This window comes from Mauremys reevesii, linkage group 3 (genome assembly GCF_016161935.1).
Source record: "Mauremys reevesii isolate NIE-2019 linkage group 3, ASM1616193v1, whole genome shotgun sequence".
Taxonomy (NCBI): domain Eukaryota; kingdom Metazoa; phylum Chordata; order Testudines; family Geoemydidae; genus Mauremys; species Mauremys reevesii.
This window is the reverse complement of record NC_052625.1, coordinates 89,643,872-89,658,017: the sequence shown is the minus strand read 5'-3', so window position 1 is coordinate 89,658,017 and position 14,146 is coordinate 89,643,872. Positions and strand designations below refer to the sequence as shown.

Below are 14,146 nucleotides of genomic sequence, written 5' to 3'. Positions count from 1 at the left end.
TAGAAATAGTCCCTCCTTGAGCCATATTCGTGGGGCAGTCCTTGAGAAGCATATGTTGGTGATGTCTATGCTCTATCTGTTCTGTAGATGAGTATAGGATTTCATTCACCAGGAAATGTGACCCCTTTTCCAAGAACTAAATTCAATTATAGCTTTTGTTGCTCATTATAGACAAAAAAGAAAAAAGTGTAAGTAACATGCACTTTCCCTTACTCAGGATAAAATTGCAGGGCTTTCTACTATGATATGTAATAACTTTAAAAAATATTTATCAATACACTATTTAGAAATTGATCAGATTTTTGTTTGTATTTCTAAAGGTATGTGCTTCCTTTACATTTCTCTTAATACCACTAAAAATGTTCAGCATACCTTTGGTTCATGTAAAAATATACTGCCCTATAATCATTATTTAATGGAATAGAATATCAGGGTTATAAGGGACCTCAGGAGGTTATCTAGTCCAACCTCCTACTCAAAGCAGGACTAATCTCCAGACAGATTTTTGCCCCAGATCCCTAAGTTGCCCCCTTAGGGATTGAGCTCCCCATTTGTATTACAGCAGTGCCTGTGAGCCAAAGTCATGGACCAGTACCCCATCTGACAAGGCACTATATAAAAACAAGCACAAAATATGGTGCTCTGGGGTGTTCTGTAGCATTTTTTTAATCTTTTATATATCTACATCGGGGTCGGTAACCTTTGGCACACGGCCCATCAGGGTAATCCGCTGGCGGGCCATAAGACATTTTGTTTACGTTGATCGTCTGCAGGCACAGCCCCCCTCAGCTCCCAGTGGCTGCGATTCGCCATTCCTGGCCAATGGGAGCTGCGGGAAGCAGCGGCCAGCACATCCCTGTGGCCCATGCCGCTTTCCGCAGCTCCCATTGGCCAGGAAAGGTGAACAGTGGCCACTGGGAGCTGTGGGGGTCCGTGCTTGCGGACAGTCAACATAAACAAAATGTCTTGCAGCCCACCAGCAGATTACCCTGATGGGCCGTGTGCCAAAGGTTGCTGACCCCTGATCTACATGAATATGACATAATGAAAATTACTATAGTAGAATATGAAGAATATGGCCTTATCTGGAGTATTGTGTCCAGTTCTGGGCACAACATTTCGGGAATGTTGTGGGCAAATTGGAGAAAGTCCAGAGGAGAGCAACAAAAATGATTAAAGCTCTAGAAACATGACCTAGGTTGGACATTAGGAAAAACTGTCAGGGTAGTTAAGCACTGGAACAAATTGGCTTGGGGGGTTGTGGAATCTCTGTCATTGGAGATTTTTAAAAAGTGGTTAGACAAACACCTGTTAGGAATGGTCTAGTTATTACTTAGTCCTGCCTTGAATGCAGGGGACTGGAATAGAAGCTAGGAATGGGTGATGGGATGAATCACTTGATGATTACCTGTTCTGTTCATTCCTTCTGGGGCACCTGGCATTGGCCACTGTCAGAAGACAGGATACTGGGCTAGATGGACATTTAGTCTGACCCAATATGGGTGTTTTCATGTTCTTATATTCTTATGACCTATTGAGGTTCCTTCCAGTCCTACACTTCTATAATTCTATGTATTTGAAATATAGGGGGGCAGAGGGGAGGATGATGGAGAAATACTGTGAAAGAAAATGCTCATCAAATAAAGAAAAAGGGGGGAAATACTTTCATGTATATGAGATAAGGCTTACTGGTGACTTAGTCAAGTTAAATTTGCATGTTTGACAGAATATTCAGTGTCCAGCTAAGAATATCTAACATATTGAGACAGAGTAAAGTATTAGAAGTGATGTATAAGACACAAACAAAACTCTGCTTCAGTTCTAAAATACCGTGTTTTGTGTCTTCAGGTAAAATAAAGCCATCACCCGTGCAAAGGTTACCTAGTCCACCTGCAAGTATGATGAAAATCATGTATCAGCTTAATGAAAGTGACATCAGTGGAAATGGCATTTAGGCTTTGTCCTTATGTAAGATTATTTTACTTCCATTCCATTTGCCTGTAGTCTAAAGGTATCCAATTCTAACTTGTAAAATGAACTAAATTTGGTATCATCTCCTTTTCCTTGGTGCTAAAAGAGAAAGAGACAAGTGGGACAAAAGTCACAAGAACTTATTGTCAAAGTTGTTGTGGGATAACCTACTTTATACATTTTTTAAACCATCTGCCTGGTCATGTAGGCATCACAGTAAGATAATTTACTAGAGTATTTTCTGTGTTTACAGTATCATATTTAGAAATTTATGTTCTATCATTCTTCAAATAAGCCGTATTTGAATATAAAATTTCCCAAATTCTTCTACATATGTTAATCGTTCTGTCAACATAGTCATTTGGTCAGATAACTGTAACTTTCAGTTGTTTGGTCAAGTAATCATTTCACTTGCACATTTGACTAAAACTTAATGTATTTAGTAAAAAGACTGAATTTTTTATCATGATTCTAGACGGAGAGGGTAAATTAGTTCTGGAGACAAAATTTGCTTGTTATCTAAACAGGCCATCAGTCAAACTATACAGTAATGGAACTTCACTGATGAAACAGTAAGTTGAGTTTCACTATACATAGAATTTATATTTTTGTGAGTGCACTCTTCAGTTCTCTCTTGGCCTTCTTCCTTTTCATACTCTTCTGCAGGGGCACACCTCCAATGTATCTTCCTCACTCTTTGTCTGTATAGGGCACTGTGGTCTCCAAACATTTAACCATGTCCCCATCTCCACCCCGAGCCACGGTTGACAGCTGGAGCTGGGAGCGGGGCCACCAGTGGGACCCATAGTCTGCATCTCATATATGCATTTCTTGGTGGTCTGGTAAAAATCCATTTTGATTTGGCCAAGTTAAAATGATTTAAAACACATACCTATGCATGCTATTTGGCCTTGTTGTATAATAAGTTAGTTATCTGCCTTGCCTGACATTCTGTGCATGCAGGTATTTGTAAGAAAGGAGTATATGGAATGAGGCATGGCCTACAAGTTGTGCTTGACTTAATGCACACATTGTGCCAGACTCTGCATTCTACTGGTATCTAGAATTTCTTTGTTTTACCATTTTTCTGCTTCAGAAATTCCTTGCAAAAAGAAAAACACATTAAAATATTGGCAAAATTGCAAAGGGAAACACTAGAAAGTCTGGAAATGCTGAAGTTATGATGGATCATACAAACTTAATTCTACCCCCTCTTCTGCATATGTATTAAACAGTCTTTGAGTTGTCAGTGAGTTTTGCATTGTCCTTTCTAATATTTTTCAAAAGATTATTTGAAGATTTTACATTTCAGAAGGTATGTCTTATCATAGTAACTCACTTTCAATTTAGCAGGGAATAGAAGCTATATTAGCTCAATCCTCAATAAAATCATGTTTGGTCAGCTTAAGGTCTCTCTAGTTGCTTGGAGTGGTAGGGTGCAAATCAGGGGAGATAAGGATTTTCTTGCCTTTAGATTCCAGAGCTTTCTTTTTCCTTGCAATCTAATGGATTCATTATTTTATTTCTGATATCATACAGGGAAATTAACAAAGTCCCAGATGAGGTGTCTGATCCTTCTCTACCACAAGTGTAGATCTTTACGTATAAAGAGGCCCACCTTTCACAGTTAAATCAAGCAGTTTAACAATCAAGTTAAGCATAAAATCAACTGTTTAGAGATTTTTTTCCCCTGCTGGAATCCCCAGCATTCTCATGCGTCTTGTTCTTAGTTTGTTTTCCAGATTTTTAATTTTCCTTTCTAAGATCATACTGTTTTAGTACTGGAAATATTTTCCTTTGTTTTTTTTCAGTCGTGTCTACTCTCCCATCTAAATTGTTGATCTGAGAATAAATTGTCTCCAATTTGTGTCATACACATGTCATGAAACTTGCAAAGCATCAAATTTTGCAAAGATTTGTTCAAACATTTCTCTTACTCCCTGGTCTTATGTGTGTCAAATCAGCATGTTAGCTAATTTGTGAAAGTGGTGCCAGCGGACCTTCTGAGTTTTTGGAAGGTTGTTGCTTGAAAACATTTTCTGCTGTCTTGTTTTTGAATTTTGCTATCCATCAAAGTTTACAAAATCTATCCTTAATAAAATCTGACAGTTTTAGAAATATTTTGTCTTTATAGGCAAAAGGCATCAGGAACATCTCTCCATGTTGGAAGCTAGATTCTGTCTCCCTGTTTCAACTTGCATTTAACTTCAATGGAGTTAACACAGATAAACAACTTTCCCTATATTTTTCCTTTTTCTGTGATCCTCAGTACTCTAGGTTATTATCCTGTCTTGTTATTTAAAAATCAAATCTTCCCAAGGTGTGAGTACCTTCTGAATTTGAAACATTTTACATCTCATCTGCTATGACTGCAAAGTTGCATCAGCATCAGAATAATGGGGTTTTATTTTCTCACAAGATTTGCACCTCTTGATGAAATAGAGATCCATACAAGTCCGCTTTATTCTGTGCTCATAAGTAGATGTGCTTCCTGCTTTCTAATGATGGAATGCACCAACAGGTAAAGTGTCAGGAGTAGACAAAGAAATGTTAGAATACACTGAAATAAATGGAATTCTTGTAATTAGGATATTTTGCCATTCATTTTATAATTAATGCATTTTTCTTTTCTTTGAAATATCTGTGTTCTGAGGGAGACAATAAAGTATATTGATTGTTTTTTGTTACTATGTTTGGTATTCTTTAATAATACACAGATTCTTCCGTTATGTCATTACATAATGGAATATTATGTTACTTATGGCAAAAAATGGTGTTTTTAGGCTGTACTACAATGTGAGTTATCTGCTACAAAATACATCACTTCATGTCATATCTATTTCATGTACCAGTGTCTTTGTCAGCCTTGCATGAAAGAAATTTTGTAAAATATTTAAAATTGCAAATACTGATGGAAATTTTGGCTCAAATAACCTGCTAACAAACATATTCTTCATTTGTGTGACAGGCAATATATACTGTATGCTATATGTATTGGTTCATAATATTTCCTTCCCAAAATACACATATTGATAAAGCTAATGTTTATATCTCTGTGAAAGATTAACAGAGAGAAACATCTGGAAAACTTGCAGTAAAATAGAAATATTACAAAAATATATTCTTTAAGTACACTGTAATTATTAACATCATCTTTCAGTCTTTACGTGAGCAAAATTTCCATTAATTGGGAAATATGATTCACTTTCCATTACCATCCAGGACCTTTACTTGTGGATGCACTAGTCACAGCATAGAAGACAGTCACTCATATGTTTTATTTGCCTTATTTTGGCTGAGGCAGATTTGAGACCCTCCTGGTCACATCAGACTAACAGCTTTAATTATTTGGATCCAGGACATTGTTCTTTGCTACAAATACAAATTCCTTGTTGCTTTCTGTTTAGTTTCTGAAAGATTAGATATTCCATAGTTTGATATTTCTGAAAAGGCACATCAACATCTTCTTTGTACTCAAAGAACATTCAGTGGAAGGTCATTTAATATAAACTGTCATTAGCCTACAACACCTCTTTTAAACCACTTTGTTACTGTAAGCTTCTGTGACTGTCCTGTCCTAGTTCTCCTCCTACCTTTCTAGTTGCACCCTCAGAGGATCCTCCTCCTCTGCCCTCCAACTTTCTGAGGCAGTTCCAAAGATCTCTGTCCTTGGTCCCCTTCTCTTCTCCCTCCAAATCGTATCTCTGGCTAATCTTGTCTGCAAACACTAATACAACCACAATATCTATGCTGATGATTTATATATCTGCCTCTCTACTTCAGATCTGTCTCCTTCTGTCCAAACAAAAATTTTGTCTCTCTGATATCTCCTCAAGGATGTCTATCCATCAGCTCAAGCTCAACATGCCAATGGCTAAAACAGAGCTCTTAATCTCCTCCAACCACAACCACTATCCCCTACTGCCTTTCTTGATCACTGTGGAGAACACCACCATTCTACCTGTCACTCAGGCCGTAACCAGGCTGTCATCTTCGACTTGGACCTCTTTCTAGGTCCTCACAGCCAGACTGTGCCTATGTCTTACAGATTCTTTCTGCATAACCTCTCTAAAATATAGCCTTTCTTAGCCATCCACAGAGCTAAAATTCTCAGCCAGGCTGTCATAATCTTATATCCCAATTACTGCAACATCCTTTTCTCTGGCCTTGATTAATGTAACCTCTCATATCCATTGAGAAATGCTGCTTCAAAGAACATTTTCCTATCCTGTCTCTTTGACTATATCACGCCTCTTTGCATCCCTCCATTGTCCCCCTTCTCTATTGCATCAACCATAAAGTGGCTGTCTTCACTTTTAAGGCCCATAACAGTCTGTTCCCACTGTCCCTACCATTTCTCATTTAGTATCAAAAGGTCGACTCTCACCTCTGATCATTTCACAACATCAGCCACCAACACAGACTTGTTGAATGTACAAACAAGCAACTTTGTGCTTTCTCCTATGTGGCCCCTCATGCTTGGGAGGTGCTCTCCATAAATATCACCAAAGCTACATCATTATCTACCTTCCAAACTCTCCTCAAAACTCTCGTTTTCCATGATGACTACAAAAAAACTCAACCACAGATAGGCTGCTGGTGTGCTGAGATCACTTGCTATCTTGCTGACCAATATTGTCTTGTTGTTTTTGTTCTATATTTGTACAGCACCTAGCACAACGGGGTCATAGGCTGTCACTAGTACGCCCAGGTGCTTCTGTAATACAAATAACAAATAATAATAATGTGGTGATGTTAAATATTAATGCAAAGGTCTTCTCTAAATGAAGTTTCAAACTAATTAGTCACAATGTCAATATATTCCCCATTGTTGTCTACCCAATTTGACCAAGCTATTTAAATTAATAAAAGTAACTAGAATTTTACCTGGCTGTTAGCAAAGGTGTGAAAGATTAAATTCACCCAAAATTATTGGTTTACTTTAATTCAAGAGTTGAGTGAATAATTCACAGCAAATAATTAGTTTGATAAATTTACCCTTTTCTGCTTATAAAATGTTTGTGAGCAGATCACAATTTCCTCAATTTTATTTATTGTTGTAATTTACTGAAAAATATTTATTAGTCTCTTTTCACTAAATTGAGGGTGAATGATTAGCTCTGAGTGGTTGGTATTTCACTAAGATACTAACAGGAATGAGAAGTGCCCCTGGGCAGTCCTTCTCAGTCAACACCCATAGCCCTGACTGGTTTGAAGCCAACCTGACTTTTGGGTGAGGAAATGAATACCTTAGACACCGTCAAGAGCCAACTTTCAAGTTGTTGGCTGGAACAGTGAATACTTGGGACAGAACTGTGAAAGATGGGAGAGTTCTGGCCCAGATAAGACTATTATCTGATATGCTACAAGAGTTGCTCTGTAGGGGCCCACTCCTGTAGACCTTAATCATGTGAGTAGTTCTATTGATTTTTATATTCATATGATTAAGCTCTGAAAGACTGGGCTAATGATCTGTGTTTTTAATTAGGCTAGAGTTTATTAGGATATTTTGGATGAAAAGGAATAGATTGTTAAGCAATTTGAATCTTGTTTACCTCCCCTCAGGTGCATAAATCCACCTGCAGGAAAATTCAAACGTCAGTATAAAGACTAAGATCTCCCTAATAAGACTGCAGAGAGTTGGGATCAAGCAGTTGGAATCAAGAAAGTGTCCCTTTTAGAAAACAACAATACTGCACTATACTCTTTATCGTAGGATCAGCATTCAAATGGCAGTTAGTTTGTTGAATAAAAATATATAGTTGTTTAAAAGTTTCATTCCCATCAAAACCTTTCCCTTGCCCAACTATATCCATCCTAAGAAATGCATTAAGTGAAATTACAAAGTCTTCTGAAGTCCCTTGCTAGTTTACTTTCTGTTTACTGCTTTCCAGAAAAGTGGCCTCAGGTAGAATATGACAAACTGCATTTTAATGGGAATGCTTTCAGCTGTTTTATTCCTCTTTTGGGTACTGAAATAATGCCTTTTTATTAATGAAGTGAAATCACTAATGCTTTCATCTTTAAGAAATATAGAAAAGCATAACTATATTAAAAATAGAAAACACTGTGGCTTGCATTTCAGCCATAAGAAATACTACATGTTGTGAAGAAAAATAAATATGTGATCTGCCCATAGCTTTTACATGATAGCAGAGAGGGAATGATTGATATTGGGTTAGTCATTTATGTATAGCTCATCTGTGTTTTATTTCTGATCCTGTCAGACAGAAAGGAACTACCAATTTTATTAGGGCTGGTGATGTACTCCATACTTGTAGTTTTATTACCTGTTTGAGAAGCTACAAAATATTGGCGCTCTTTAATAACAAGCACTTTATGTTTCCTTGTGTCAGCAAATTTCCTCGATTAATACTCTCTGTTAGATTGATAGAATCCTACAGTGCTTTATTTTATAAGGTTCTGGGGCACTGATTTCTGAAGGAGCTTGTAATAAACTAGCGTGATGCCTTACATATACATCCTTTATTTTCTTTTGCTTGAGTCATATGACTTCCTTCTGTGTCATGTTTAATTGCAATACCTGTTTTTGTTCAAACTCCCCTCAGTGTTGCTATTAGTTTCTCTGAGATTTTGACAGTTGTACCATCAAGTACTGTATCACTCCAGAGTCCAGACAAATCTCTTCTTATAAAGATAATTGGTGGTTGATAACTAAATAGCTGTCTAATCTTATCAATACACCGAAAAGGTTTGTATATGTTATTAGGTTTGCTGAATAATAGACCAGGAAAAGAGAGCTAGAGAAAACCAAAAGAGAAGTCTTATTTATTTTAGTTACAAACCTAAATACTTGTGGGCTTCTTATGCACTGCATAAACTTACTTTACATCTTTATTAATTTTTAATTTATGACAGTTGCACTCTATGGTAACGTACAGCAAAGGATTTTAAAAGTGATAAGTATGTGGAATGAAGGATGAGAGATTGCATAAAAAGGAAGCCCACCTTTTGATAATAATAGCAATTTTATTTTTGGGGGCCCAATTTAGCAAAGCACTTCACTTTATGCTTAAGATTCAGGAAAGTCAATTGTCATATGAGTCAATTTAGGAAGAAGAGGTGGGTAAAGCCTAAGATTCTACTCTGATGTAACCCTTCTGCCAGGTGGAGCCAGCAGCAACCAGGGCCGGGTTCAATATTTAGGGGTTCCTTTCCATCAATACAACACAGAACCGTCTCAAGTCCCTACCCAGTAACCTGGGAAAATTACACACCACTCCTGGGCACCTCCGAGAGACAATACTTCCCCTCTTGCAAGCACAGAGTCTGAGTATAGAAAAGGAACTTTTAATAAAAGGAAGTAACTCAGAGTTAATTTGGGAAAACACCGCAAATAGGGTTCATAAACATAAACCATGAGTAAAAGACTCACCCCCAAGTAGGTTGGGCCGTGCCCTTTTCCCCTCAGGTTCTTAAGTCCAGCAACCCAAAAGTCCCTTTCACATGCCCAACCTGTCTCTACACCCGACTCACAGTTGCTGTCCTTGGTCAGTGCAGACCCAGAGTTCAGCGGTGCATCTGCAGAGTTCACTTCCCACTCTGAGTAAGGGGGGTAAAGAGGCATCTTACTCGCTCCGCTGGCTGCTCACCGGCCACTTGCTCACCGCTCTTGTTGCGCTCCTCCACCAGTCACCCAGCTAGCTGCACGTTGTGCCTTTCCACCGCTGTTCTGCCACAAGCATGGACGTAGGTGCCTCGAACTCCCAGTTGACCATCCAATATTGTTGATTCTAGAGCTAGTCAGGAATTTTTTTGACTAATGAAAACATACATATGAGAGCGTGCTATCTCAGACCTTCTGAAAATTGTCACCAAAATCCCCCCAACATCACCAAGGCCGGCTCTACAGTTTTTGCCGCCTCAAGCAGGGCGCCGAATTGCCGCTGTGGGCGCTGGGGGGGGTGGGGGGTGCAGTCCCTGTGCCCTTAAGGCAGCAGGTGCGTTTCCGCGGCAATTCGGCGGCAGCTTCTATGTTTAGCTGAAGCCGCCCAGGACAGCTAAACATAGAAGCTGCCGCTGCCCTAAGGGCACACATACTGCCCCTGCTCCCGCCCCGCCCGTGGTGGCAATTCGGCGCGCTGCTTGGGGGCAAAACAACAGGGACTGCCGCTCCCTGCAGAATGCCGCCCCAAGCACCAGCTTGGAATGCTGGTGCCTGGAGCCGGCCCTGAACATCACTGAAATAAGCAGAGCAGGGACTTGAACCTAGGCCTCTGATATGTGAGGTGTGTGTCCCAACCACGAGATTATTGGCTATTTTGGGATTTGTATTTTGTGTTTTTTGTGAAAAATTCAAAAAGTCTATTTTTTATTCTAATACAAAATGAAAAAAAATCTGAATACCTTGACATTTTTGCCAGATGGAATTCTTTTTTCCAGCTGGCTCCATTGTAGACAGAAGCCATTTACCCTACTGCTTCCCCCGACCACTCCCAAATCCCAAGATCAGTCTCTGTATTCAACAGTGGATAAACACATTAACTGAATTTTTTTGATAAAATGGCCCAAACTGAAAAAGTTATCAGTGCTGACATATAAATACCATCATTAGATTTCAGAACTGAAATGACTGGGGCTATTTTTTCAGTCTTTCTGCAGAGTGAGTATGACAATACTGCATTGTTTTCAATTTGTAAAGTAGCTTGACAGATATGGTATTCAGACTTGTTGGTCCTGTTGTGACAGACTTCATTTTTCCTACCAATAGTTCCACATCTCCTCAAACAAACAAAAGGTCAGATCCTGCACTGGCATCACAAGCCCTTTACCCCAGTGTCTGGGGTTTTTGGATTTCAGCAGAAGAGCTTTTCCAATATTCAGCAATTCAGTAAATTTTTTCCTGGAAAACTGAAAAATTTCTATCAGACATTCTTATTCTTTCAAGTGGAAGCATTCTGTAGAGTGGTTTGTTCATTTGAGTGTTTCTCACCAAATATGCCCCATTATTATATTTAACCTGGACTATCACTTATCTTTAAGTCAAATTCAACCTTATAAAGTCAGTCAGGGTACATCTAGTAACCATTATAACTTACCAAATTTCTGTGCAACAGTGGCTGCCTTGACTCATCTGACAGGCAAATGTTTTCTTGGAGTATTTATACCCTTCAGTCATAAATCATTTAAGTCCATAGGATATAAATGTAATGCTCAAGACTCTCCATTTGAATCAATAGTCTCCCTGTTTTTCCCTTCTCTTTTGAAAACAACCTTCTTAGTAGCCAACATCAGTTGGACGAGGGCATGAGAAACTATCTCTCATCTGCCACTTTCTTCAACAAAGATAAAGTGCTGATGTTGTTCTATTCAAACTTTTGTCAAAGGCAATGAGAAAATTACATGAAAAACTAATCTGTAACTCTTCTGTTCTTCTGATGCAAAGTTCCAAAGGCTGGTTGTTAAAAGGGCCACTGATTACTACCTGGGTTGAAATTTGCTTGCAGAATATTGTTTACTAATTTGTTTTTTAAAGAAATATATTTTTAAAAATAATTTTAAACTAATTTTAAATTTAATAAACATGTACCTCTGACAAAGGAACTAATCCCTTAATTTTTTTATTCAGTACTTTTGAAGATTTAGAATCAATTTAATGTCTCTGAGCAAATGATACAAAATGATAATTGCCTGCACTTTCTGATTCTTAGTATTCTGCTCTTCACTACTAACAGCTGCATGCTTCTTTGCTGTTTTTAATTTTATTTGAGATGGGATTTTTATTTTCTTCATTTTCATCCATTTGAATCTGTGATTTTAGATAAATGAGTCTTATTTCCAAATTGTTTATTTTATTACCAATTGTCAATACACAGAATTTAGATACACTGATGGAAAAGTAAAGGTGTATTGTTGATCATTCTGAGGTTTTCAGTTAATGTTAAAAATGAACTTGAAAGGTTTCTGACTTGCTAAGACATGAGCTCATTGTTTCATTTGCCATGGATATTCATGAAAGAAGGGGCATACACATATAGTAAATTTGGTCAAATTGGCTGCAACTTTATTAATGTAAATTATTGTACTAAATACAATGTTTGTGCACAGATAATTTCTTAAGAGCTGAATTCTCGGAAGGGATATGCTCCATTCTCCACGCTTGAGTATCATGGTGAAGCTGCATTCTCAACATTTCTTACATTGCTTAGGACTCAGGGCTATTGTCCAGTTTTATTAGAGGAGAATTCTCAACTTTACAGATGGGTAACAAAAGTGGAATTGATTATTTTAAAATGTATTCAAAATAAATATTCATATTATTACTAATAATGTTCGTTTTTATTATCTGTTTTGCAGTAGCACCCAGCAGCCCCATTGGGATCAGGGACTAGTTGTCTTAGAGACTGTCCTCACTTATAGAAAGCCAGGTTCCTGCCCCCAAAGTTTATAATCTAAATAGACAAGACAAACAAAAGCGGGGGGCAGGGAGGAGAAGGGTATTGAAGTATTCAAGCAAAGTGTTCAGAGTGATGATTGGCAAATGTCATGTTGGTGCCACAGGCATTCAAGCACAATTCAAAACCATTTTAAATGAGGGCCAACTTGTCACACAAACAGCCCTCCAAGTGTCCTTGGACATAGTGGACATGGCAGCCAAAACCACAGCCACGGCCATGGTGATTCATCCAGCATCCTGGTTACAATCCTCTGGCGTACCTAAGGAACTCCAAACTAAGGTTGAGGATCTATCTTTCGACTGAGAGAAACTGTTTTAGACCAAAACGGATGAGGTTCTCCACTCAGTGAAAGATTCTCATGCTACTCTTTGCACTTTGGGCATCTACACACCAACCTCAACCTCCAAGATGCTTATTTTCATACTACCATACACCCCGCTCATAAGAAATCCCTGTGGTTCACAGTAGGACATGAACACTTTCAGTACAGAGTACTACCGTTTGGCCTGTCCACTGCATCAAGAGTTTTCTCCAAAACTTTAGTGGTAGTAGCAGCACATCTATGCAAACAAGGGATAAGAATCTTCCCATACTTGGCCGATTGCCTTCTCAAGGGCCCAACTCAACAAGAAGTGCTGGACATAGTCCAGATGACAATCGCACTCTTCAGGGATCTAGGGTTCTTCTTCGACTGCTGTCCCTGTGGATGCTCCACTCTAGGTTACGGTGCGTCCTGGTGCCGTTGATCGGAGATTTTCGGTAGCAGTGCCTGGTTGGGACGCACGCACTCAGTTGATATCTCCTGTCTCGTTGGAATCTTCCTGAGTGCGTGCGCCCCACAACCTCCTCAGTTCCTTCTCAACCGTCCTCGGCCGAAGATGGAACTCGGGGCAGTGCTGCCTTTTCTTCCCTGATCTCTATAGGAAACAGTAACAAAGAACATAGAAATAGTTATTAGTTACATCCCAGTTGTTTCCCTTCCTTTAGTATAGTTACATAGTTAGTTACTTAGTTAAAAAAAAATCCTTCAGGCTTGTCTCCCGTTGAGACGCTCTCCTCGGCCATCTCTAATTCATAATGCCAGGAGCTTCAGAATTCAAAAGGTGTATTTCTTGTCAGGAATCCATGCCACGGACAGATGGGCACTCATACTGCGTGAAGTGCCTCAGGGACACCCACGTCCCTGTGAAGTGCCTCCACTGCGTGAGCCTCGTCAAGAGCTCAGTGCGACAGGGATCTGCAGCTCAAAATGCTGATGACGGAAAAATCCTTACAGCCGCTTTCGGAGACGGGAAAGGTTAAACCCGCTCCCACACGCTCCCCAGCCAGATCAGAACCAGTGGGCAGCGTTGCTTCACCCTCCCTGGAGCGGAGGCAAGAAGCAGAACAGTCTCACAGGAGAGACTTTAACAAGGGTAGGGGGTCTTCCATGAGATCCCTACCCTCTGTGTTGACAGCACCAAAGGCAGGTGCCTCAGCTTTTTCTAATGCCCAGCCGCAGCTCTGACAGAGCGCAGAGGCAGGGACCCGACCTCCCGTGTCAGGAAGGTCCTTGTGGCTCCGGTCCCCTCGGCACCGCAAATGGCCGCGGTGCCAGCAGCGTGCTTCTCCTCGGCACCGCAAACGGCCGCGGTGCTGGCAGCACAATCCTCCCCTGCAGGGAGAACGTTGGCACCGAGCCTATCTTCCACCCGGGCACCAGTAGCAGACCCCCTGCAGGGCACCTCCAAGCAGTCTGCAGCACTACTGTCACTTTC

The 14,146-nt window shown here is 39.7% G+C and overlaps 1 protein-coding gene across 4 annotated transcripts in view; it reads left to right on the top strand.

The window, feature by feature from the left end:
• Positions 1-14,146, top strand: part of PACRG (parkin coregulated) — a 473,656-nt gene that overhangs the window by 79,727 nt on the left and 379,783 nt on the right. The window contains exon 2 of one of the 4 annotated variants that reach the window (XM_039529626.1): positions 1,849-1,968. The exons of the other annotated variants lie outside the window; for them this stretch is intronic. Within the exon in view, the coding sequence (XP_039385560.1) occupies positions 1,924-1,968 (45 nt within the window). The 5' untranslated portion in view covers positions 1,849-1,923. The remainder of the gene's footprint in view (positions 1-1,848; positions 1,969-14,146) is intronic. 4 annotated transcript variants of the gene reach the window in all.